Source organism: Ciconia boyciana, chromosome 3 (assembly GCF_034638445.1).
Source record: "Ciconia boyciana chromosome 3, ASM3463844v1, whole genome shotgun sequence".
In the NCBI taxonomy this organism is placed as follows: Eukaryota; Metazoa; Chordata; class Aves; order Ciconiiformes; family Ciconiidae; genus Ciconia; species Ciconia boyciana.
The window spans coordinates 65,237,964-65,265,398 of NC_132936.1; the positions used below are offsets into that span (position 1 = coordinate 65,237,964).

Here is a 27,435-nt window from a genome sequence, read left to right on the forward strand (position 1 = left end):
TGTATTTCTCAGGCTACTAAAGAAGAGTGACAATTTCACTCTCAAAATATAAAATTCTTGCTGCACTCTAGCATGGTGGAGTAAGAATCCAGGTTTATCACTGACACACTATGTAAAAGTGATTCTTGTGAACTAATGTATAATCGGCATTTTGCACAACTGTTTGTACTTACACTATGACTGAATAACTATCCTTAAATACACTTCTTATAAAAAGGCAACACAGAAGTAGTAATCAGTTTATAAAAAATGCTGCTCCAAGATTTCAGGTGTGCAGAGCTGTAAGTTTACTTCAGAATAAAACACAGACATAGGGGAGAATCAAAACTTTCAGAGTTGTACTTGACCATATATTTGGACAAAGCAGAATTACACTGCATATAACAAACAGTAAAATTTCTTAAAAGTTGTTACAAATATTTTACTTTCTACCTGTACGATCATTAACATAGTTTACTATATCAAGATTTTTTTCTAAAGGCTTAAAACAAAAACAATCCCTCTAAACTACTTTCCAACAGTAAAATTTAAGTAAAATGCTTACATTCATTTGACAACAAAAAACATATTAAAAATGTTGTGTGGGTGGTGCAAGAGCTGCTCTTTCAGCTACAACTTTCTTCCAGGGTTATTCCTGTGGAAAGAAAGAAAACAGTCTTGTAAACTGTTAATAACCAAACTCCAAAACCTTTTAAAGTGATCCCCACACACACCCACATAATTACTTGAGACACTACAAGACAAACTGTCTAATCTGCAATTCACTAAACTGTTTACCTTTTCCTCTTTGCGTCTGTCCTTTTCTTCATTATTCTCAATCGTTTCTTCTTCATCTTCCACAATCCCATCCCCTTGGTATTTGTCATGTGTCCACTTCGGACTGCTACCTGACTTTTTGAAGTTAAAACGCCCTCTGCCACGCTGGAAAGTACCACGGCCTCTTCCTCTTTTGGCCCAATAATCCACACCATCGTCTCTGTCATCATGCTACAATAATACCAGACAAAGAATACGGTTAGAACACCTCTTAAATGTACCCCTTAAATGCTGGTACTCTACATCAAATTTATACTCTACATAGAAAAAAAAACACAATTGAGAGCTTTTTAACAGTTCAGATCATAATCTATAGAATACATTATGAAGTATATCCTTACAATTCATGATGCTATGATTGAAACCACAACAATGAAATTGTTTTAAGTGCCAGTATTAGCTGTGGGTCTACTCAAATGTTTGTGAGTAACAAATAAGTTATCTGTCTCTTCAGTCAGAAGAAAGAATTACTCACTAGTTTTGAGAAAAAAAATCTGTGATTTTAAAGGAAGAAGCTCTAGAAATGTACTAGGATTTTTTTTTTTAATTTTTACTTTAATGCAGAGATAGAGTTCTTTATACTTATTAAGCAAAGGTAAGTGAAAGCGGTTTTCAGAAAACCTGCTTCACCTGCACAATGTAGGGCAAATGAAGTTTAAACTGTTTAAATCTGACATTAACAAACAACAGTTGAGTTTCTCTGATTAATAAGCTTAAAGTTTGCTATCTTGCTACCAAATATAGCCTTACATAGTTTGGTAAGTCTTCTGACAATCATTCCGTGCACTGCATGAACACTACAGACAATTATTTAATATAAAAAAAGGTTTATATTTAGAAGAGTGAGGTACACTTGCTTCAACATCTTCTTTTTTTACTTGTGATTTGGAAAGAAATCTGAACTATTAAACACGTACCACACCTATATAAAGCACTTTATTAACAATTATATATTATAGGAATAGTTAAAAGGTGGCTTTTTTTAATTAAAAACCATTTTTAGAGATGAGAAAAGAGTTTTAATAGCTACAGTTAGTTATTTGTTCTAACTATCATATAATTTCTTAATGAATAGATTATCACAACTTTATGTTTATAGGTCAGAAAGGGTTATATATGTTTGGGGGAGATGGAGGAGAGCTCCTTGCACAAACATCCAAGTTGTGATTGCATTATTTCTTGGATTACCTGTTAACTTATTTGTGACAAACTGTAACACTATCAGAGAAAGTCTAATCTTCACTACTTAACATTTTTCAATGGTGAAGTGATACCCTTAGAAGTTTGCATTGTTAAGGAAATGAACTGGAAGAGAGGCTACATGTTCAGTATACTACACTACGTACTGGGTGGTTACATCAACACTCCTCCTTTCATAATCCAGATGGGAAAAAGGCATCAAAACTAAGGTGACTTTCTTATGACTATCACCCTACTCAACTAAGAACAGAAGGACTGCTAATAACAGAGTCAGCCTACATACATCCACAAATACTGTCAGCTTTTCCTGATCTTCCACTTTTGCAGACTTCCAGACAAATCTAAGACAAAGCTCGAATGCCAGACAGACATAAATCCAGGAAAACACAGAACAAGTCTTTTTGGTTTACAATTTGTTTTTAATAATTTGAGTCTGCCTTCTTCCCCACTCACTGATGAAAGTTTTGGAGATTAATTCCGTGTCAGGCCTCAGTTATTGCCAGCCTGCTGCGGAAAGACACAAGTGAAGCAGAACCAGGCACTACAACCACCTGATATTCTCATGGTTACGTAACTGAAGTCCTGTCTCTACATGCATGCTACTTCTACGCTTGTAGAAAATTTGAAAAAACAAAAGCATGCATAAGATATTGAGTTCTCCACACCCACCAAGAAGTATTTCTTGCTTTTTGGGGTATATTCAGGATCCCATTCCTCTTCCTTCGGTCTCTTCTGAAAAGTAGTATTTGAGTTGCTGGGACCAGTATTTGTTCCAGCAAAGACTCCTCTGGCTCTTCCTCTGCCCCTAATTCGAAACTGATTAACCAAAATGTCATTTAATCCATTTACATAAAACCACAAAGAAGAGTTCAAGTTCTCTATTACTGAAAATGCTCTTTCTGTGCTTAATTACAGTATCTGCAAGTGTAAAACCATTTCAAGATTCACATATTACCTTAAGTAATATATTCAAGCATTCACTTTGAAATAAGTCTGTTAACTGAAACACATTTGAGTTCTTGGCATAAATTCACCCACAACCACCAAAAAGAAATTTCCTTTGACTGCTGGTAAACCAGTGTGTTGCAACAAAAGGTCAGAAGTTTCTGAAGCTGTTCACAGACAAAAACAAACAGAAAATCTAGACTGAAAGAAGGAGAAAACCATCGGGGGAAAAGAAAGGTCATTTATGGAGTCAGTCATATAGGTTATGAGAAAATTATTCCAGAATACATACAAACAATGCAGTTTTCAAATAAGTATATCCACTTTGTGTTACTCAAACACTGTCCATTGAGATTCAGAAATGTACTTTAGGCCAAATTAAATTTCAAATGAGTAAATTCTTTACTCGGAAAGATCAACAATATGTACTGTACAGAGTAGCAATACTTGAAGTGAAAATAAGTGTCTTAAATATTCTTTATAATGAATTAACAGGATTTTAAAATGTTAGGCTAAAAAGTCTCACAGCAAAAAAGAAAATACTTAACTCGGAATACACTAAGTAATATATACAGTTCCCTCAGCACATAAATTTTTAGCTTGTAGAAAACATTAAACAAGAGTTTATATCCTCCATTCAAGGGGAGGAGAAAGGTTAGGTTGGGAAGACAGACTGCTAAAACCTGCAGTTACTAAAGAACATGATTTCCATAAACAGCCCAGTTAAAAACACAGAACTGGGTCTTCAGAGTAACTGTACAAAAATGTGACTAGAAATTAATTTCATTTGTTAAAAATAAGTATGTTCCATAAACATACACCAAAAAGAGATATAATTACCTAACTTGAAAGAGGAGTATTATGCACACTTAGTTCCACAAAGCCCCAACAGTTCTAATGCAGAATTTATACTGGACAGTTTTAGAACAACTTTGAAATCAAACAGACTGAGAAAACAATCTGTAAAAGGCTCACAAGACCTATCCAATACACTGTAGGCAAACAAAAAACAAAAACACCCCATCAAAACAACAACAAAGGACTTATTGGAGAATCACTTGGAAAGTGACAGACTATCACCTGAAGAAAACTGTAGAAGAGAGGAAATACTACATGCTTTATTTCCAGTAGCTTTGAAAGCTTTACAAAATTAGGGCACAACAAGCAGTATCACAGTGGGGAGAAAAAAGGATGTAGAGACAAAACGATGACAGGATTTAAAAAAAAAATAAAATCAGCATTTCCTGGTATTAGGTCTTATGATCAGATTCGTTCTAAGGAAAATATCTAGACCTCTCCTCCACTCTGTATTAACACTTCCCCCACCTGCCCCCAGGTCATCTTTCAGGCAAAGAAACATGGGAGGTGAAATCCACTATCGCGTTATCTTTATGGGCTTACTTACTGCAAAGACCATCATGAAAAGGACAGCGTACATTCTCTATAGAAAGAAAAAACTCCTTTTCATCAGAACTGACACAGAGAATTCTTTAGGAGCTGGATACTAATGACAGTATCATTACAAGATTCTACTTATCTTTATTTCTGTGTTGCTATTTCAAAACTACTCATGATGTTTATGTACAAGAAACCTAGAATTAAACATTATAGTCTATCAGCAAGCATTAGTGAAAAATCATTGCTGATTTAACAGGAAATTGACAGCTTAGCTTACATTAAAGTCTCCTCTGTCCAAAAATGCTATGCTCTCCTAGTGTATCAAGGCTTCCTGCTTTGGGGAAGATTCACAACCAAAACATTTTATTTACTCCAAAAGCAAAGCAGTATTTCCTGGAATGCAGCCACTATTAGCCTGAATTACAAAGACATTCCTATGCTAGCCAATCTGTATGTTTTAATACTATCCAAGTTGTATCCCTAAAGAGCAGATTTGAGTCAACAGGTTGGCCTATTTAGATTCTCCTGTTCAGACACAGTTTGTTCGATAAGCCTGTGTGTGACCATGTATGTTGTTAGGGAACATTAACCAGTTATTACTGCATAGTCAGAACTGGCAGTCACCAGTAGCTAAATTAGAAGTCTATTAAATTTCCAGTTCACATCTACTTAAATTTCATGTAAGGTAGCATCTCTTTCACAATATGTACAATCTGGTTTTATAAAGCAGTAAGGCTTCCACCAATTATGAGTTTTCTTCAACTGGTTCTCTTTGAGAGGAGGGGGTTTTCAAGCTCTACTTTTGTTTAACTCAGTGCCACTAGCTTAATACAGCTAGAAATTGTGCTGATATTGTCATATTTGATGCCTACACCATCCAAGGGTTTATACATTTATGTCACTATATTCCTTAGTATAATTATTTTAAAAAATAACAAGAAAGGAGGAAATTATGCATTTTTAGTGTTAGAAATTTTGAACTTTGAATTTTCTTTTAAGTAACTACAGTTTTTTAGATGGAAGATTCAAACCTTAACTCAAGTGTTGCACACCCCACATGCATTTCAGACACCCTCGTGTGTAGTTCAGATCTTCTTTTACACTACTACAAACAATTCTATGTACATTTACACCAAACAATGCCTTTTAGCATTATTTAGTCTTAATTACAGGCTACATGAAGGAATTATTGTGAAATTATGAAATTACTCCTACCTGTTATGTAAGTCTATTTGACATTTTTTTCCCCCACCCAAACATGGAACTTGCTTTTTTTTGTATTTGTTTTTGTTTGTTTGTTTGTTTTTAAAGTGTTCTTTATCTTTTCAAGGCCTCCTTTATTGATTGCTAGTCCTTCCCAATGCTTCTACATTTCCCAATTAAATATCAGTAATAAAATTAACATGCCATTTTTAACTTTAAAAATTTTCTGAAGGCTATAGTGGTCAATACATCACTTTCCAAATCACAATGCTAAAACACATTCAAGAGATAAATTAATGAGCTTTCATGCTCACTGTGGCTAGTCCAGGCCAAAGAAACACTGGAAAATAACAAGTATACCATCTCCTCTCCTCAATACAGCTGTTTGATGTATATTTTTAATTATGCACCATTCTCTATTTAACAAGTTGCAGGCATCACACACAAAGGAGGGCAAAACCAAACTGAAAATGACAGGGAAAAAACAGAACCTGCAGGGAGTTAAGGAGGTGACATCACAAGATTTAATCTTTACAGAAAGGTAAATTTTCAGATCCTGTTAGGAAACAACATAATTACAAAAGAGCAAGGAATAAACAAGAAATCATTTTTCCCACCCTTATGCTAGGGTCTCTAACAGCATGCTAATGCATATTTACACACCAATGAACTGCTATTGGGCAGTGCTAGAAAAATACTGCTTTTCAGGTTTGGTATATCACATAAAAGAATTCAAGAATCACTGCCATGAAAGAAGTCTAGCCTAATATTAGTCACAGCAACACTTCCTCATTTTATTTTTTATACTATTACTATTGGTGTTCATAATTTGGGGGAAAGAATAAGAGAGCAACTTACAAAGGTGCCTCTTGGCCTGTTGACTCCTGCAAAACCAGAGTATTCTTTCTGTTCGTGGTGGGTTTTGAACTCTTCATCTCTTTCTTTCTTGCAATCCTTTTCTTCTCGAGAACTGGATGAGGAAGAAGATGGGGAGGAAGACGGGGAGGACCGAGCACGGTCTTGATCTCTTTTTTGTTTACTGGAAAATAAAAAGATACACTGTGTGCTATTTTAAAAGTACTAGATAGTCTGTAACATGCTATACTAAAAGGGGTCTCTTTACATTTATTAAAAACTATCCCCCTTCTGGTTATAAAGTCACATATATGTTACATATTTCAGATGTTAAGGTGAAGTATAGTTCCACTTTCCAGCCTCCTCTTACACATTTAAATGCACTAAATGTATATTATTGCTAGTGAGTTGGAAAGCAGCAGTCTGCAAACTGCAAATACAGTTTTTCTAGGTTTTGATGCCATGAAGAGATTCTGTTACTTTTAAGATCTGCCTTTCTCCTGAGGCAGAAAAACAGAAATTGAAGGGAAGAAAACCCTCAAGGCAAAGTTTTACAGTAACTTTACATAGTTCAGTTTGCACACTGTTGAGAAGATATGGTATGGGCTTCCCTATGTAGATGGCTGCATGGAATTAGCCAGTGGAAGATAACGTGGATACCAAAGTCAGAAAGTAAATGGGAAACAGGAAGCATAAGTTAAAAAAAAAATATCATTGTATGTCCAGTACAAAGCAGTGAAAAAAATTCCCACAGCAAGACTTTTAATAACCCCATAGTGGTACTAATTTGACCCGATTTACAAGATTTTAATATCCTATTCAAAGGAAGGTCATACCTGAAGTAACTCTTACCACTGCTACACAGTATCCACTGAGATATGCTAACATTTTGTTCTTAAAAACAGCCCACTGGCTTTAGACAAAAATAAAAATTCCCCTTCTCACCCATGTTAAAACCTAAGTATCAGTAAGATTCTCATACTCTGGGTGTTATGAGTTGAAAAAGTGCGGAATCAAGCATAACGAACCAAAGTTCTTACACAAACTGTTTATAGAAATGTACTGCATTGAAGTCCAACCTCCCGATGTAGCCTGGATAATAGGACAGATTAATTTGTCATTTTTTTTTTCAGTGTTAGCTTGCTATTCCAAAGTTTTTGTCCTCATCCACCATAAGCCGTGTAAAAGACAGATAATACATATTTGCTGTAAAACAAATAATTTTAATTGTTTAAATTTAAATGTTCCATTATACATTGAAAATTGAAAGCAATTAAGCTTACAATTACAAAAGGCTAATTAGAAGCTAAAATCCTATATAGGGACTTCAAATATTTACCTGTCATCTTTGTAAGATTTGTAATCCTTGTAATCTTTTGGAGTTTTCTCCTGCTTTCTTGACCCACTGGATTCCCTGGAACCCTTTGAGTCTCCTCGCTCTTTACTTCGCTCTTTTCTACGTCGGTCAATGTCATGCCGAAGATCAGCAGAATCGCACCTTAATTTTTTATCTCCCTGTAAACAAATAAATATTTTGGAACAAAATTCTGAAATAAAACATCCAGAGGAGGATCTGAATGAAAAGGCAAGTTGTGCATCAATTTTCAAAAAAGCGAGATAGAGTTTACCTATTTTTCAACAAACTCTTCAGCACACAAATTGACTTTAAGTGAAGGCCCTTTACATGCAATGGCTAGATCTAAAAAAAGAACAGCTAAGAATTTCAGTTTCAAACAAGCATTCCCATCAAGCCAATGGGATATCCATTTTTAGATGCAGACAGACCACAATACATGGTTTGGAAGGATGTTTAAGTATTCATTTCTTCTGGTGAATTGTTTTTAACAGAGCACAAGCACCTTTGCAATTCAACCATACTAACTCGCTGACCACCTCAGTAGTTCCCCCCCCACACCCCCTTATATTCTTTGTCCTTGGGCAGCTTAGTGCCACAAAATCGGTCAAGAAACATCGAAGAAAAGAGGGGTGAGACAAGACTTGACTTACATGCCACATTATCAATATAGTGAAATCATGCTACATAAACTCATTTCTTGGTAACATGTTTTACTCAAAGGAAAAAAAATTGATCTAAATTCAAGTACTCCAGACATGATAAATACAAATTATTTTTGTATTTTTATACACAAAACACAAAGTTGAAGTTCAGATTTAATGGAAAACACAATAAATTAAGTTTAGAAATACAGATTGGATGTTTACTTAGAACCTACTTTTTGACTTTCTTCTTTAAAGACTCTCTCTTCACCTGCTAAACGGGTATGCTTCCTCAGGGTACTTGGAGAGATGTCAATCCTCCTAAATGTAAAATAAAAGCAGTGTCTTGCCATATGTGTATGTGACTGTTAATGGCCTCAGATATTTCTTTTCAACAGAAAACTGAGAAACAAAGCATTTCTGCAGTAGAACAAACTTTTTGCATGTAAATTTTTGCATTAGAATACAGAAGCAGACTAAAAATTAAAAACCTTGGTTCTGTTCTGTGTGAAGTATGCTAAAAACACAAATACAGAAAATAAGCAGTTTGATTTTCACATTTTAAGTACAGCTTTGAAGACAACAGAAAATGTTTAATGAGTTATTTCGAAAGATCAGTATACGTAGCCAGTTGAAAACCCACCCCGCCCCAAGAAATCATCAACACTATGATAATTTGCTGTAAAGTCAAAAATACTTAACAGTTAAGAAAACTTAAAAAGTTGGATACTGAATATGGAGATAATATATCCTCACATGCAACACAAATATAGTACACTGCATCAAAAAATTACAGCACGTGATCAGAAACTACATCTGCATGCCTACCTTCTTACCTTGCAGGCTCTCAGATTTTTCAAAAAACTGCTGTAAATTAACACACACAAAAACTATAGTATGAGATGGAACATTTCACACTGAAGAATAAAGATGCATGTACAGGGCTTCTTTTCATCTTCAAGACATATGCCCCTCAATATTTGAGCACTGCATGTGAGAAAAGTAAATATATCCCAAATGAGATACAGAGGTAGAGATGACATCTGCTACAAAACCACAGATGAAGCCAGACTTGGCTCAGATGAGTTCTCTTTTACAGGGGGTTTTGGTGGGGTTTTTTGGTATTTTGTATTTACACAGAAATTGACTAATTACTCCATACAGATTAGAAAAAATATTTTGGGTTCTCAAAAGAAATATTAGCAGACATTATTTGAAACAAAGCATCTACACATGCAGTTAACATATACCTATGTATTTCTGGGCTCTTTTGCCGGGTGCAGTGTTCTTCAGTAGCTTTTTGATATGCAGTGAACCTCTCATTTAGGGTCATTCCAGCTGACTTGAAGTATTGCTCTGTTGGTTACAATAGAAAAACACTGTTTCATTAGTTTAATTCAACTGACAGGTATTTTACTCCTGACAGAAAGGCAAGTAGCAGGCAAAAACACAGTATTTTCAATAAAACTATCAGGACAAGCAAATGTGGTGTTTTCCCTATTTTTACACATTCTGTAACCCAAACAAAATAACAGTGCACAGCATCATTGCAAGTCTACTTATAACTATGCCATGACTGTATTACATCTAATTCAAGCATCATTTACTGATTGGACTTGCTCATTTTCAATGACATTTTCCTCTAATGAAAGAGAAAGAAGCAATTTCTTAACAGTTATTTTATACTTTGCCCATAAGAGAAAACGAAGTTACTTTGAGTCATGAATACTTGCAATAAGTACATTTTACTATTCATCTAATCTTTAACTTAAAATAAGTTAATTCAGTAAAAACACTTAAGTAACATATATGCTTCAATAACTACATGAATGACCTAACAAGTCATTTCTTAAAGGAATACAATTTCTTGATTTGAAGTTGTGATGATAAACAATCCAAGACAATTAACACACCTATACGTAAATAAATTCATTTAAGCATCTGGCATCTTGGCAAACTTGACAACTTCTCTGACAAATTTTCTCTTTCCTTCAGAGACAGTTAAATTAGCAACAGCAAAAACTCAGTTTTTAAACCAGCTCAACAAATGTGTTTAAATGTAATATAGAAATACATAAAGTCATGAGCTATGAAATGTTACATATGAAGCAAGCTATCTGCTTAACAGGTCAACATACATCTGTATCAACTTACCGCCCGGCATCCAGTATTTGTCTCATAACCAACCATTAAAACTTGAAACGGCCACTACAAGGGTAGTGCCTCAATCATAATTCCATCAAACACAGGAATTTGAGCTAGCAACTCTGTTTTTATGCCATTTTTGCCAGGAAGACAGAAGGTTCAACTTTGCCTGTTTGGCATCTGTATCTTTCAACAGCTATTTTACTTTTGTAACATGGATTTTGCCATTTCAAAACACATTCCAGGACCTAGTTACAATGAAAAAGAAAACATCACTGGGCATTTTCAGCTCTACATTAATAAAGAGCTGTTCAGACTGGTCGCATCACACCAATTATGAACATAACTTCAATTTGTCAAGAGTTACTAAAATCTGATCACAGATCACAGTAAATTTGAAAACTTAAAGAGAGGTTCTGCTTTCAAAAACAACCATAACTGTACATATTCTAATAACTTGACCAGATAGGCTGTTAAACTGTTACATTTACCAGGTATTTGTTTAACATACAAGTTTCAGAAAAAGTCATCAACTGTGATCAACATGTGAGAGTTTCAGAAATATTATTTCACCTACAGCCTACATATGTACCATATAAGCAAAACCTTACAGAAGCTCTCACTGGATTGAGCCTTAAATCTCTTTACATATCAATAAAATAGATACTTTCACAACAAAGATCATTATACTCTAAACAGGTATCCCAATAAGAATTTTTTTTAATCTAATACATTATCATAATCTATTATTGTTGACTATTACTTTCTTCTTTATAAGTAATTCAAAATGCAAGAAATCATTTGGCCTTATTAATCTGAATTTTGCCAACAAAATGAGACTTTTAAGGGAACCTTAGCACATACTTCTAGCACGCAAATCTTTGCAATTTTAGAAGCTAAAGCATCTTAAAAAACAATGCTTACAGATAGATATACTGAAACTGGTCAACTAATTGAGCACTTCCACATTCCCCCTTTGTATGATGATACAGCAAAATTATTTTCACCAGCAAATTCTTCCATATTGTCTCAGTACATTAAACACAAGAACAAGACAACAGCCCAGTGAAATAAAGTAAATACTGGGGGGGGGGGGGGGGAGTATTTAAAGAACTCTCCAGATATCCTCAACTGGACTTTAAGGAATTACCTATTTTTCCATCAGAAAACTGACAGGATATGTGACCTACATCTACTTTGATGATTTGGGTTTGGTTGGGGGGTTTTTTTGGTGTTTATAGTAAGCAACAGCCACTACTGTTAAATCAGAAAATAATTAGCATATAAATAATTTAATGGAGATTTATTTTGCCACTGCCAAGTTCCTGTAAGTGAAATTCCTGGCTCCAGCACTACAATACTGTCAAATAGGAATAAAATGCAATATCACACTGTATTTTAGTATCATTTAGAGCACAGTTTTTCTTAAATCTTACTATTTTGAGACAAAAAAACCTTCTAATAAGAACCTGGAAATGAGCTCTGGGGTGCTTCAAAAGGAATGCCATTGTATTTACAGTGCAAAAGACACCGGTCAACCCACATTGCACCACTTCATATAAAATTTTATGTTAGAGTCATTCAAATAAAACTAAATGAGAAAAGATTGACCAATGTAGTATGTTTAAACTACACTGCAAAAATTCAAACTTTATATGCTACTTATGCTCAAAAATTTATCCAGAAACATAGTATAACTGCTATTATGCTCTACATTGCTTGGGGTTTTTTTTTTGATACTAGCTTCTGTGGCTGTTAGATTTATGTGTACCTCAAAAAGAAGAAAGTCTGACTAAATCAACATTAAAAGAGGGCTGAAATCTTCCTGTACTAGAGATAACAAACAGGCTTAAAAGAAGTTGTCAGACTTGTAGTCGGTACAATAAACTGAATACGTACCTTTAACATGATGAACCAAGGACACAATGTGCTGAATAAATGACTCTGACGTGCTTTTGCTGGCCTGTGGCAACTTAATGTGGTCAAAGATGGATCGGAACTCTTGCTCCTTCTTGACGGAATGGACAAGTGTGCTAGCAAGCAGCCTGTCTTTAGTCAAGGAAGCAGGTCTAAAATGCATCAACAACAGAAAAAGACACACAAAAAGAAACCACTAGTTTAAATGAAGATGAAGGACACTCCAGGCAGGTGGAGAACCACACTATAAAGTGGAATAATTTACCTATTGGAATCATCAAGAGGTACCGGTGCCATTTTGAGTTTAACTTCAGGACGATGGGAGTCACTGGCTATCATTTTGATCCTAAGTGGGCTCTCCTCTCTGAAGGTGGATTTTTCTCTCGCATCCAGATTCTTGTGTAGAGGGGGACTGTAATCAAAGAGTTCTTTGAGCTTTTCAGACTTTACCTGCTCAGGTGACTGAGTTTCTTTCTTCATCATTAGTCTCTCAGAACTCTTGTCTTCTTCCTTGTGCTTATCTTTTGTTGCACTAGGCCTTTCCACTACATAGCCAGTCTCTTTAAGCTTATAACTTTTCTCATCTCTAAATCCATCGCTCTCTCTATTGCCCTTGATTGATATTTTAGATTTGTATTTGGTTCCTTCCTCCTCAGCATTCCGGTGAGATGCGGTAGGAAAATTTTTACCCTGATCTGCCAGGACAGACTTTCTGAACTGTCTGTAATCCTCTGTCTCCTCTGTGTCCTCCCCTTCAGAGTCATTAAACTTTTCTTTCCCAGTCTCTTTATCAACGAAAAAATCTAAAGTTTCCTGTTCCTCCCATTCCCTTTCTCCCTCTGTCCTCCCTTTTTCTGATCCTCTCTCCTTCTGGGCCTCCTTCTCCCTGGTATTACCCCTATCAAGCAGGTATACTCTAGACTCTTCATCTGTGTACCTGTGGATAGCAAAGAAGAGACTGGTAACTCTGGATTGCATTCATTCCAGTTCACTTGCATTCCTCTTTTGTGTCAATCCCACACCAAGAAGAAGAAAATACATTCCTCTGAGCAATTCAACTTTAGCATGCAAGGCTTCGCACACCATTAACGCTGTACCCACTGTCATTTATGTACTACTGGAGGCATCTGAAGAATATAATGCCTTTCTGTAGAACACCTAGAAATTTTCTGCTTGAGTTTATAAAAAAAGCTAGTGGTTTGTTTGTTCTTTCTCAATCGGTACCCAGTTTCACATTCTCCTACACCAGTCATTTTTTCCATCAAATTCACATGAAATTTGGTAATTCAGACTGCAATTCATTTTTGTACTACTATTTTTAGTGAAAAAGTTAAAGGAGTACCATAAAAAAGTTAATTATTTTCAAGATCCTGCACTTTTCTAAGAGAATTCCAAAATCTGACACAGGCTTAATGCATTCACTATACTGTGTACGAGCAGGGAACCTTTAGAAGGCAGCTCTCCTAAACACAGAAACACACTTACCAATTAATTATTTCAGCCACTGCCTTATCTATACACTATTTTCACATAGGTCCCAATACATTCACCAACTCCAATACATCTAACCCAGGGGAACTCATATTTTTTATCTTCTAAGCAGTATATTTTTACATAATAAATCACTGACTGGACAAATTCATTTAAAAGCCTACAATCAGCCTACATAGCATAGTCATAGCTTTGCTCTATAATTTGTTTTATAAGAAATCCACTGAAGTACAAGTCACATTAGAAAGGAACAGTCTAATGTCAGTAAGATTTTTACAACTTTCAAAAATTACTACTATATCAAACATTTTAAGAGCAAATTTAAAAATTTTACATTAATTGGAAAAATATACATTCAACTTTAAATATGTTGTCCTTCACATCAATAGAATTATGTTCCAAGAATACCAAGACCTACCCTCTTTCATACGTAATGCAAGTCAAGGAATCAAAGTTGTCATATTGCACCACACAATTAGCAATGGATGCTGTTTATGTTAACAAAGAAATCATTGTACAACATCTGCATTTTTAGATTTCCAGAAGATTTGCATTTCAAACTACATGAAGCATTAAAATTTTAAAATACTTGAACAGAATTCACTATCAAACAAGCAAGTCTGATGCATTATTCCAATTAAGATTTTTCTTAATAGTAAATGGAGTATAAGAAAATACACCATAAAAGAAAAGCATAAACGAATTTTTCCTCAAGGATACATGTCCCTATCTCCACTAGCCAAAGGCCAAGAACCTGAAGCATCTTAGGAGGAAAAGGCATATGTTTCAAGCTCAATTCCAACCAGACTAAAATTAGTAATGTTTATTCCATAGTATTCCATATTGTGTTTTTCAAGGCACAGTGATTATCTTGTCAAAACTCTATAACAGACAGCATTTTGAGAGTCAACATTAGGCTTATAATTTAAGTCTTACCTTTTCATAAACTTTCCGCCTTTTGCAGTTTCCTGTTCGCCACCCTCAGGATAAAATGACCGCACTCGAGCCTCCTCACGGGGAGCACTCTGTGATGGGATTGTCTTTGCAGGACTTCTCCTCGAAGGGATGTGGTGCAATGGGCTATTCTGAGAAGGACTATAGCGGCTAGAACCATTTCCAAGAGAACCAGAGCCAGACCTCTCAGGACTATGCTGAATGGAATGGGAATGTTGAGGTGTGTCCTTTGCTGAGTGGGCTGTACTAAGCAAAGGGGCATCAGAGCAAGATGAACTCTGACTAGGTGGGGTGGCAATAGAAGGACTATGGGGTGACCTTGGACTGTTATCATACGCTGAAAGGCCAGGCCAAATGTCGCCAGAAGCTGCTGATGATTTGTTAAAATCGTCAAGGGACTCTGATGGATCATGTTCAAATGTATCTTTCTGTTCATCTTGTGATTTATTTTTCAAAGGGCTATCTTGCAAAGGAGCCCCTTCAGTTTTCTTTGCCTGCTTTTCCAGAGACGCACGTCTTTTGGAAGAGACAGGTGATTTGCTGTATGGGGATGAAGAACGAGATGAAGAGGACCTTGGGGACCTGGAAGATCTGTAAGATCGACGAGATCTGCTCCGGGACCTCTGGGAAGACACAGACCTTCGTTTTGGACTTCTGGAACGTGAACGGCCACGCCTAGGGCTTCGGGAGTGTCTTCGGTTCCAGACAGGCCTATAACCTCCACGATGGTATCTACCACCTCCTCCTTGATAATACCCTCTACCTCTTCCTCTGTAACCATAGGGACGTCTCATTCCTCTATTATTTCTGTAATCTCTGCGATAATCTCTAGAATAAACACGATCCCTGCTGCGAGATCGTGAATATGTCCTTGACCGAGACCTAGAACTAAAATTAAAAAGCAAACGTTAACATTTGACAATTGGAGAATTAAAAAAAAAAAGTGCCTTGACACTAAATGCTAGATTTCTCAAATGCAGTCAGAACGGTAAAGGAAGTGAACTAACAGTCTTACAGTAACTTCTACAATCTATCTTTATTTATTATTTCTGTCTCAAAGGATTATAATAAACATGTCTATACTCCTAAGGACTGTGAAACTTAGACTTCAGCATCGCATGATTAAGACATTACCAGCCTCAGTGGCCTTGCCCTGCCATTTTATTAGAGATTATCACCACTCTGGAGCATGGCATTCAGTTCCTCAGCCACCACAGTTCACAGCCTGGAACATGAAGTTACATGACCCCCAGTTTAATATGCCAGCCTGTGGACAGCAGCCAATGAGGCAGTAAACATTCAATTCAGCCACTTCTTTTATGGGAGATGGTAATGTCCACTAGTAAGAAAGATGAGGAAAAGGCTGGAGGCAACTGATAAGACAAGATATTGCAAAGCTTATCTGCTGAAGCCTTAAGATCTGAAAAGCTGCATGAGAAATACAGAACAAATCACGGGGAAAGACTGGACAAAGAAAACATCATGTGAAACGGGAAGGGAGAATCAAACAAGCCACAAATCACGAAGAACCATTAGCATTCTGAAATCATCTAGAGATACAGGAAAAGAGAAAAACAGCCAAGTATTAAACAATCAAAGTAACAGAAATTACATTCAAAGCAGAATTTACCTACTGCCTAAAATGAAATAAGATCCCAGGCTCACTTTCACCATAGCATCATGCAAGTGAAAAATAATTTCCAGACAAAAACTAATTTATTAAACCAACTTTTCATGCAGTAAGACATCAATTTACCTGTATCTCTTTTTTCTAGAATGTGATCTGGATCTTGACCTAGAGCTGGACTGAGATCTGGACTTTGATCTTGAAGAATGTGATCTAGAGTTAGATCGACCCATTTTTCCCAGTGGATATACTCCTTCCCAAAAGGAAAAGCGGGGCGGGGGGGGGGAGAAAAAAAAAGGAAGCAACTATTTAGAGTCCATGTAAATCATAAAAATGAACAAAATTTTTATATGCTAAAATGAGAATATTAGAAAGAGGTATAGCATTTCCTAAACAAAAGAACTTTGAAGAAGATATGAGTACATTTATTATTAAATTAAAAGCTCAACAACATTTTAAAGAACTTAACGTAGCTACAGTGCACACAGTTTGTCTGAAAAGATAAAGTATAACAGTAGAAGTTTTTCCAGATTTAATTAAAAACTCATCCTGTAGGAGGAGAGAGGAAGCAACAGAAAAAACCAGTTCTGCAAATTAAGGCAAGAAATAATGTCAGTCTGGACGATTACACATTTTAATATATTTTAAACAAAATTCTTGCTATTTGTGTGGTTTATGGTTTCCTAGCATTTCCAATGCACCAATCCTTCTCTGGAAGGACTTTAGTCCCCTACAACGTACCTTTTACATAAGCAAAGAAAAAGACCTGAACTATTCTGTCCAGCAGTTGTTGGTTTGAGACAGGGGTATTATTTCTCTTAACCACATGTACTAAAGCTAATCACTCTGATCTGATTTTCCACTGGTCAATATGCCCACCTGCATCTTTTTCGGTTAACCTTGCTTTTTAAACTACATGTAAAAATGCATGGCCAACTTAAAGATTTTAACAACTAGTTAAATAACATGGCTTGCAACAGAATTCAACATTTTTCAGCTCAAATTAAGCTATGAAAACTACAACTGATTATAAAGCAATGAGTCCTAAAAGAAAATAAACTCCTAATAAACTATCATTTCTTACATACAGTCATAATAAATATTTAGAATTAATTAGTGCTAACCATAAAAAAAATACACACCTTTTCCTTTTCAGATCAGGGGCTAAAAATCCCCAACGTAATTAATAAAAACTTTGACCCATTACCATTTTCTTTTGAAATTGCCCAGCTTTTAAAAAAAAAAAAGGGTCACATTAGACAACCTGAATATAAACTGTGGACAAGTAACTACACATTTTCAGGCCTTTGTATGCTCAGTATCTATGATCATCAGTTTAATAATAATTAAAACAAAAATGGAAAACACAAACATTTAGCTTTTGTAGCTTTTGTACTGCAAACAGGCATGAAAGCCTAAAATTACTGTACTGAAAGTACAAGCTCAACACAACAAGCACTTTCTGTCACAAGGTACTTTATATAATCTTTCTTGTTACCTGGGTGATATTTCAATTATGTAAAGACAAATAAACAGCATTAGAGCTTAATTTAAAGTTAACAAATTTCAGAGATCTTAAACACATATAAGCAAATCCAAAAGAAAAAAGCAGACCAACCTTTCCCCTATCAACTAGTCCCTCCTGCCCCATATGAATTTCCCCACCAAAGTAGCACAAGAGTTTGCATGGCCCCAAAGAGATGTAACCTCATCTGAAACCAGCCTAGCAAAAAATTAATTTTAACCTAAACTAGTTTTCCATTTAACTAAGAAAAAATTATTTACCTTGGAGAAGAGTACTACATTGAATGCTGTCTTTTATTGGCTCCTTCTATTAACAAGCAAATTTACATAATCTATACTCAGAAGATGGTTTCTAATTCATTGTGTTCAATTAAACTCACAGAAAATGGCTTATAATCTCTTACGCTCATCTACTCACAGGCAACATTACTTTAGAGTTTTTAAACTGTTGTAAGACATGGAGCACACCAATTTTCCAAAAGTGATAGAAAAAAACCTCGTCTTTTGCTATTACAAGGTATTTTCAGACCAAACTTCAGAAGCACAATGTTTATAATACAATCCAATCTCAGCTTTAAAGGAAATACATTTTATTTTCCCTGTAGTCAACAACAACATTTATACATTTACATTCTATGTACAAGTATGTATATACTGTACAGTAAGCTGACCTTTACAAGAGAGATGCTAATTTCAGAACATTTTATATATTTTAGTTTCTTATTGCAAGCATAAATTTTAGGAAAACAAAATCAATTCTCATTTTAAATGGCTGGGTTCAATCAGAACATTTAAAAATAGAATTAAGTTAATCTTACCTCAAACAGTTAGCTGTTGCCAATGAAGTAATTATTTCAAAACTCTCTATTTGTGCTTTCAGCAATACTGATCCCTATAGAACAGAAAAAGAGACTGTCAAAGACATGAACTTTTACTAAAGGGCAGGTAATACCTTTTGCTTAAATGGGTTTAAACATTAATGTGTTTATCATGAAAAGACAACACATAAGAAATGGCAAATTTACTCTTGGACTCAGTGAAGCTGCATGTTAAGACTGGAGCAGCTCAAGGTCTAGCCACTGCCAAGGGGCGAATCCTACTCCCCTTCCATACATGATCACTCCTCCTTCAGCCTTGCTTGCAGGGCTGTATAACGCATTATCGTTACCTTCACAACAGCCCTGACACCCTTTGGGTCCTTCAGTGAGCAGGTTCTTGATACGCAGAAACCACTTTCATATGGCTAGGTTATCGAACTGGCTTAATGAAGGGCCAAACAAGTGCCAGAGCTGGATTATAGGGGAAAGAACAGCATGCAGCCAGGAGGAGGGGGCAAAAAGGACAGTAGCAAACTGTTAGACTCGTTTGAACTCTTAACATACAGCACTGCACTTAACTGGAGCTATCTTTCCTTTTTTTTTTTTTTTTTGGGGGGGGGGGGCAGCATTGGAATGAGGACTTAGGAAAACAGTGAAAGCTTTATCTTTAGGTTTCTTTTGCAGTATTTATACAAGCATTACTCTGTTATACCTTCTTGTTTAAAATGCATACATATATGAGTTTACCTAAATAACCAACATCATCTTCAAAAACAAGCTCTTTTACAGGTATACAGAAACAAAGCACAATTGTCATAATGAAACCAGTCTCAAGCATATGAACTTTTCACTGGCCTCAGCTTTTAATTACTTCAAAGCCTTAAGACTATGTATACATTTGTAGTCTGACTCAACATTAAGCAAACTTTCCAGTTCCACTCAAGCAACTCGGAATTTTGTCCCGATTCAATACAGACAGGATGGATCTCCCAGAAATTCTGCATCTCAACAATTTATTCATTAAAGCCAAAGCTGTAAGACATCCACTGCTCCTAAATGACACTTTCACACTTGTTCACAGATGTTTTCAATGTTTTCTTCATCTAAAAGAAGAAATGTAGCACTTGTGTTCATAAACACTGCTTTCAAAAGTCCACTTACCATTCACTAGTAGTGACCAAGATATTTCCAATTTCTACAAAATATATGCTTTAATAAGATTAAGTTTTTACTTCTCATCATCAGCAAGCATGAGTCTCTGAAGGAGCACAGTAGTGTATCGGACCATTTCAGATCTTGTCTAGACAAAAGGCGAGATGGTATTAGCTAGCAAAGGTTAATTAAGGCATTCAGAAGTCTAGTACAGAAAAAGTAATACAAACTTCAGCTAAATGGTTGAAGTTCAGTCCGAGATTCTAAATCAATATTTAAATCATCTCTACTTCTGACTTTTAAAAACAATCTGTTGGTGTTAGCTGAAATCCAAAATCCTAACTTAGACAAGTTCTATATTCCCAGGATCTAAAGACAAGTTACTTCACCTTTAAAACTTCTAGGCAGAAGACAGGATCTTAAATTACTATAGCTCAAACTCTGGCAGTCAGTTCCACACCGTTTTAGGAATCTTTTCTAGCAACTGGCAAAGGTGAGAAGTAGCCACACTTTTCTTTTTTTAAACTGCCACTGGATATACCACATCCAACCCTGGCAGCTAAAATATATTTGCTACCCTTCTTTTTTTTTTTTTTTTTTAAGAAGAGTATGGATATAACATTTTTAAAGAAAAGTTTTTAATAGAAAATCTTAAATATTGAATAAAAACACCTCAACTATTTGCAGCTTTTGTTTCCATTTAATTGTAATAGGCAAAAGCCTGACACACAAAACCCCCTTTTCCAAACAACATTCAAACTTAGGAACAAAAGTGAAAAGACTACATAGCTGGTTTTTGAATAAAGGTTTGTCTGTGTAAATATTCTCACAATATGCAAAAATCTAAAATTTTATTAACCTCTATTAAAGCTAATTTAGAAAAGAATAGTGGTAGATACAGAAATATGTAGGAAAACAGCTCCTTTATAACAGTAAGCTTCTACATGCTTCACACTTCCGCGGAAAAAGTACACATTCCTCTGAAAGCATCACAACTACAAAATATTGTTTCACAGTATCAAATAAAATCACCCACAGCCTCCTCCTGTAGACTCTCCTGCTCATTGTCAGTCTGTAGCGGCTACACCATGTCAAGTAAGGGCACAAGTGGTAAAGGGTAATGAAAAAGAGGTGCTAAGCATCATGTGTTGCTAAACAACATCATCAATCACTAAATCAAAAGACTAGTTGCCCCTCTCACTTCAGTGCATGAAGCTTATCTCTGGACTAGTCTCAGAAGAGACCCAGAGTCTGCCAAAGGTGCATATTAAAAATGTGACACCAGATGTCATCACTAACACTAAGCATTTTTAAGAGAGGACCATGACTGCTGGGAACATGGTCTGCCTGAAACACCAGGGCTGTAATCCACATGCTTTTTGCAACTCAAGCTTCTATTTTCCCTTGCTTTCTGCCCTAAATACGGGAAGAGAGATGACTGGCTCTCAACCATTTCACTCCTGTGTTAGCAAATCTAGATATTGTAAAGGAAGCTGCTGTAGCTCCACAGTACTTTAAACCAGAGTAAGTCAGCACTGCTAGTTTAAAGAAACAGTCCCATCTCTCCTATCCTTTGTTTCCTCACATCCTTGATGATCTCCCTTATGCCAGCACAAGTATTTCTGCAGCCACATAGTGAATTGGATCAGAAAATGTATGGACCACCTGGTTTAGTTTCAATACAAATGACTTTTCCAATACAGTTCATGACACAGTCCCACAAACATGTGGGCCAACACAGGGAAGTTGCAATAGCTGCCAGACAGGACTGCTTCTTTTGGCAGCACTGCAGTCTTAAAGCTTCCCTGAAACTAGCTTGGCAAAGCCATCAGCAACAACAAACTTGGAAGTTAAGCTTTTCAACAGTACTTTCAAGCAGCTTAAAAAAAAAAATTAACACACAAAAAAATCCCACAAACAAAAAAACCCACCCCCAAACAACCAAACCTTAACACAGAAACCTAGACATTTTTAAAAAATGGACAGTCCACTACCTGTCAGATGCTGAGTCACATTCATGACCAAAGAGGGAGTCAAGAAAAGTTTCTTAACGACTTAACAGCAGGATCTTTGGGTGTCTTAAGTCAGTCTTGGCCAGCAAGTGTGACCATCAAGTAAAAGTAAGATACACAACAGAATCAGGCTTATCCCACCACAAGCAACACAATAATGAGGAAGTAAATGTCACCATTAGCATTTGCTATGTTTAAAAGAAGAATGAAGGACAAAGAAAATTGTTTCCAATTCCTTTTAAACATTACTTATAAGAGTCTTTACTACACCACTGATGTTAAAAGTTTTCCCAGAATACACAGACTGCAGATGCAGCGTATCTGTTAAGCCATTTTAAAAGTTCTACACCACGTGGAAGTTTTTGAAGACATTTTAGGACAGTTATCCCCACTTACACTAGCAAAACAATGCTTCCTCTTAGCTTCATTATTTTAGCTATCTTTCATTCATAGTTATTTAGTAGTCCACATTTCTCTTGGTTAAGCATTACTTGAAAGCTGTCAGGAAGATTTAAGTCAAAATCTTGTTAAAGTAATTCACAAGCTGTTGCCAACACGCGTTTTCATTCAGCGATTCAGGTTTCAAAAGAAGTGAGGATTATACAACCACAACAAAACAAAAGGGGATAGGACAGTCTTCAAGAAATCCCACAGAATTTGTAATATTCTCTCATAATACATACGCTGAATTCAAGTCAGTCTTACTGAGATAGTAGTGTAAGGCATCTATTCAGTGCTTGTACATCTGCCATGCTTGCTTATCCATTCTTTACCTCCCCCCCCCCTTTTTTTCTTAATGCCCACAAACTTAACTGCGGCACATCACAAATAAGAATAGAATGCCTTTCATTAGGGACTGTAAAACCATATCACTCAGATGACCAATGACCAGAATCCTACAAATACTAAAATACCATAGCAAATTTGCCCAAACTATCTTGGAATGTAAAAATAAGAGCTGGGAAGCACATTTTCCCTGTATTTTATAAGCTTGCTATATAATATTATCTTCATAATATACACACAGTTACAAAGACAAAACAGACCCATGTAAGAATCGCAGCATGAAAAGTCAACTGGAACAGTAAAGCATACAAAGGCCTCTTTTCCTAATTCATTAGTTTCTTAATCTGCAAATATTTTATACTGTTTTCTATGAAGTCAAAAACCAGCATCGTAGTAACAGTAAAATCAGCTCTGCAAAACCGTCATATGATTGGTAGCTGTTCTTTTACATAATACTACTGGCAAACAAAAGCATGTTTCTCCTCTAATTAAAAACACAGAAATCAAAGTGACTATTTCTAATAATTTTGTCAATACACAAAAAGGAATTATCATGCTTTTGGATACACATTGTTTTGGATAGCCATTCTTGCTATTTTGTCTGTGTTTTAAACACTGTGTTTTCATATGCCCTTACACAGTGTTTTCCACAATCTCTTTGCACTAAACTCTGAGCGTGCTGCTGCAGAAAAGGCTATCTTCCCTCCTTCATTTGTTCCAGGACTGATATTCATATAGGTGCTTGGTGAGCTAGAGCAGTGAACTGATCCAGAAGAAAACTACTCTGGACAAAAACACAAAGCTGACTTTTCAACCACATCACCTCCCAGATCCCATTTACCACAAGGCTGCGTGGAGGCCAGTGCCAGCACAATGAACAAAACAGCTATACACTTTTTCAGAATACCTTTGAGAGAAACTCACACAGATAAACTGAATACAGTTGTAATCCAAAGGCTTACTTTCTTCAGTAGTTTCCTTCACCTATCTCCACTACTTGTAAACAAACCCCAAACGTTCTCTGGCATTCCTCCAACCCCTACACCACAATCTCTCCTTGACAACCAGGCCGAATCTAATCCATCCAAATACCTGCACCCTAGCTCCAAACAACAGCTCCCTGCTGACCCATTCTAAATTCCTACAACCGCTCCAAGTTTTCTGCATCCCCAATGGTAACAGGCCCTTCCCCATGGTATAGGCTCCCCCCCTCCCATTTCTCCTTTCCCCAAGAAAGATTCCCTCAGCCACAGCCTTCACCTGAGGAATTGCTCCTTACAGCCAGGCCTACTAAAGCCTTGCTCAAGCCAGGGAGCCAACGTTCAGGAGAGAGGCATTCACGCCCCAAGTACTGATATATATAACACATTAAACCTCTTCCTGCCATTCAGCACAGCCTGTCACTCAACATCAAAAGGGACGAGTGGGAGGAAGCAATTCCTACCGCCCCTGCCACAAGAAGCTGCATGCTTGGAGTGCAACCTCGGAGCCAGAGCCTTTACCCCTTCTCATTTTCCCCACTTTTGTCTAAAGCAATGAGATTATCACAGAGGAGAAAGACAACAGCTAGACAGCATTTTCCTGGAACCCCACGCTTTTTAATCAATCCTTCCTACACTGAGAACAACTATTCTAAGGGATGCTTTTACATATTTGTAATAAACCATTACTCAAGCAGTGACTACTTGCAGTGTCAAGAGCTCCTTTGTTTTGCATGCCCCCGGGTCTTTCTGTAGTAAAATTTAAGTGCTACTGTTAAGGTAAAACTTTGATCTCAAAGATAAACAAGTGACAAGTTGTACCGACTTGGTAAAGGATCGCCATGCCACACAAAACAAGAATCTGATTTTCTTAAGAAAATTAAAGGCGAAAAGTCGGGGGTTTACAAAGCAAAAAAGAAACAGAGGACAAGATCCTGCAAAGGTTCTGCATACTATAGTATGATCAACACCGGGAAGATAATAGCCCCTTTCAGCAAGGCACATAAAACCCACCCCAGCCTCTCACCGGCTTTTACGGGCATTTCTAAACAGGGCACTTAACGCGCAGGGCGGCAAGCAAGAGCAGAGCATTTAAGGCACAAGCACTTGAACCACAGCCTTGCCCGAAGGGAAGTTCCTCCAACGAGCGTAAAGGCTGATCCAACACCGGGAAGCATCCTTTCACCCCAGCACCGTTTCCCTCCTTAGAGTCACACCCGCGAGCATAACGGGGAGATTTTATAGTCCTGTAACCAGTGCTGCATGGCGATTCCCTCGGGCCTATCTCCCACGGGGAGGGCGGAACGGCTGCAAACCCAGGTGGGCCGGGGTGGAAGCCCAACGGGGCAGGCCGCCCATTCCGCGCGCTCCCCCCGGCCCCGCGGCGGGCTTCCAGAAGCCACGAACCAGCTCAAGGCAGCTCCGCGGCCGCCTCCCGCCGCCCCTTCCCTACCTTCGCTCCCCGGGGCGCCGTCCAGGCCCAGGGAGGAGCAACACCGGCTCGGCCCGACTCCCGCAGGAAGCGGCGGCGGCGGCTGCCCCCGTCAGGGCGGTGACGGCGGCCGCCCGGCCCCTCCCCGGGGGAGCGGTTGGACCCGTCGCCCCGGGGGCTGGCGCGCCTGGCGCGGGGAGGGGGGGCGCGGAGGATAATGGCTGCGGAGCGCCGAGGTCACGCGGCGGGGAAGGGCGGGACGGCGCGGCGCGCGGGCACCGCGCGGCCGCGGGGGGAGGAGGCGGGAGCTGCGGCCGCGCGCAGGGGGGGGCGCGAGCGCCGCAGAGGGGTGGCGGGGGAGGGGGGGGGGGACACACTGCTCCCCCTCAGCCTCCCTCCGGCATCTCCCCCCACCCCGGGGCCGGCTAGGCCCGCCACCGTTCCGCAAAACCTCCCCGCGGGCCCTTCACCTCCGCCCCTTCCTCACCTGGCGGGCGGAACTCCCAGCGGCCCCGCTCCCTTATCGCAGCTCGGCGGCCATTTCCCGTCTCGCCGGAGGAAGAGACGCGGGGCCCACAGGGAAAAAGAAAAAACCACCATAGAGAGCGGGGGGGCGGCCGCCGCCGCGGGTGCGTCACTTCCGCCCTGGGCGGAGAAACGGCAGCACCCCTCACAGCCCGCGCGCCATCTTGGTTTTGGGTAGCCGTCCGCAAGGAAGATGGCGGCCCGCGGCGCTGGTGGCTAACGGCAGGCCGCCGCCGGGCCTGTGTCCCGGGGGCGCGGCGTGGCCCTGCCCTACGTCCCCCTACCCTGTCCCACGGCCGGGGGCTCCGTGTCCCGCCGGCCGCAGCTCTTGTCTCCTCCCGCACCGCCGCGACTAAAAGCTGTCGCCATTTATCCTCTCGTTCCCCGAAGAGCGATCCGAGGGGTCGGGTCCCCCCCGGGCCGAGCCGCTGTCTGGGTACCTGTCGGGCGGGGTGCGCATCCATCCACAAGAGTTGCTTGGAAGGGCTTCTCTGTAAAGCGGAGCCCAGCCAGCGGATCACCATCAAGCGGCATTTGCATCCGATGCTCCAGTGGCCCAGGAAGGAGATGGCGTAGCAGCGGTACTTTACTGCAGCAGCTTTTGCAGCAGGCGGGTGCGCATCGCTCCGTTGCAATACAGCAGCGCAACGTTTGGGAAAAGCGTGCCCGAGGAAATTCCCCGAGAGGTTTCTGTACCGCCAAAAAAGTGCAGCGAAGCGCTGTGGGTGAACAGTTTTGACTGATGCACAAAGATGTGTGTCGGCTGAGTAGGTCTGAAAATTTAAGCTACTCAAATCTTACACAGCTGATTTATTTTTTAAAAGGCTATTGCAGATTATTTCTGAGGCAAGAAAAAAAAACCCTATAAATAAAAAAAGGAGCGGGAAAATATGCATATGCACAGTTTTAGCCGAGTTCTTAAATTCAGGGGACAACGACTGGGAGGCAGCCAAAACCAACTGATGGAGGAAAAAGGCATGGAAGATGGGAAGCAGATACAATCCCCAAATGCTGGTTTGCTGTTTCCTGCGTAGGGAAAGCAATCCGCTGCTTAGATCTATCTAATCTATGGTGGTGTTTTAATTATACAGTGTATAATTTTTTTTGGCTACTAAGTTGTTTAAACATGGCCTTCTATGAAGGCAGCAACCAATGAGTGGCTGGTGCTGAAACATAAACACCGAACGTTTTTAGTTCTGACCAGTTGTGGTTAACTGATGAGCAGCTTGGCCTAGACAGACGCACAATTCCCTCTCTCCTTCTTTTAAGCTTTTTCCTTTATGCAGGGGTAACTAACCTGTAGCTCAAGTGCAGCTCATGTGCTACAGCTTTTGCTGTAGCCAACAATAAGAAACTATTAATGTGGAGGCTGCTTGATAATGCACTTGTGGGAGGAAGCCAGCTTGCTCGGGTGTCCTGGTTTCGGCTGGGATAGAGTTAATTTTCTTCCTAGTAGCTGGTATAGTGCTGTGTTTGGGATTTTAGTATGAGAATAATAGTGATAACACATTGATGTTTTAGTTGTTGCTAAGCAGTGCTTACACTAGTCAAGGACTTTTCAGCTTTCCATGCTCTGCCAGGTGCACAAGAAACTGGGAGGGGGCACAGCCAAGATAGTTGACCCAAACTGGCCAGAGGGCTATTCCATACCATATGA

The 27,435-nt window shown here is 38.5% G+C and overlaps 1 protein-coding gene across 10 annotated transcripts; it reads right to left on the reverse strand.

Moving 5' to 3' along the window:
• BCLAF1 (BCL2 associated transcription factor 1) lies at positions 1-26,367 on the reverse strand. 10 transcript variants are annotated; one of them, XM_072855925.1, is made up of 14 exons: positions 26,219-26,362; positions 20,053-20,191; positions 18,892-18,965; positions 16,679-16,802; positions 14,905-15,810; positions 12,743-13,414; positions 12,460-12,629; positions 9,666-9,771; positions 8,652-8,736; positions 7,757-7,932; positions 6,421-6,601; positions 2,686-2,832; positions 778-987; positions 6-634 (listed from the first exon to the last, which is right to left on the reverse strand). In XM_072855925.1, the coding sequence occupies exons 4-14, from the start codon at positions 16,780-16,782 to the stop codon at positions 629-631; spliced, it is 2,763 nt and encodes a 920-aa protein (XP_072712026.1). In that variant the 5' UTR covers positions 16,783-16,802; positions 18,892-18,965; positions 20,053-20,191; positions 26,219-26,362; the 3' UTR covers positions 6-628. The 10 variants fall into 10 exon arrangements, 9 of the variants coding, with proteins under 9 accessions (XP_072712027.1, XP_072712029.1, XP_072712026.1 ...); XM_072855922.1 differs by lacking the exon at positions 26,219-26,362 and adding an exon at positions 25,741-25,876; XM_072855924.1 differs by lacking the exon at positions 26,219-26,362 and adding an exon at positions 25,275-25,480.
• Between the last annotated feature and the right edge of the window lie 1,068 nt (positions 26,368-27,435).

Excerpts from the sequence above, each read along its gene's own strand:
- BCLAF1 (XM_072855921.1), bottom strand. The coding sequence starts at position 16,782 with ATGGGTCGATCTAACTCTAGATCACATTCTTCAAGATCAAAGTCCAGA. Across the intron at positions 12,630-12,742 it reads CCTCTTGATGATTCCAATAG|ACCTGCTTCCTTGACTAAAG; the intron begins GTAAATTATTCC and ends GATGCATTTTAG. Across the intron at positions 7,933-8,651 it reads TTAAAGAAGAAAGTCAAAAA|GGAGATAAAAAATTAAGGTG; the intron begins GTAGGTTCTAAG and ends ATTTGTTTACAG.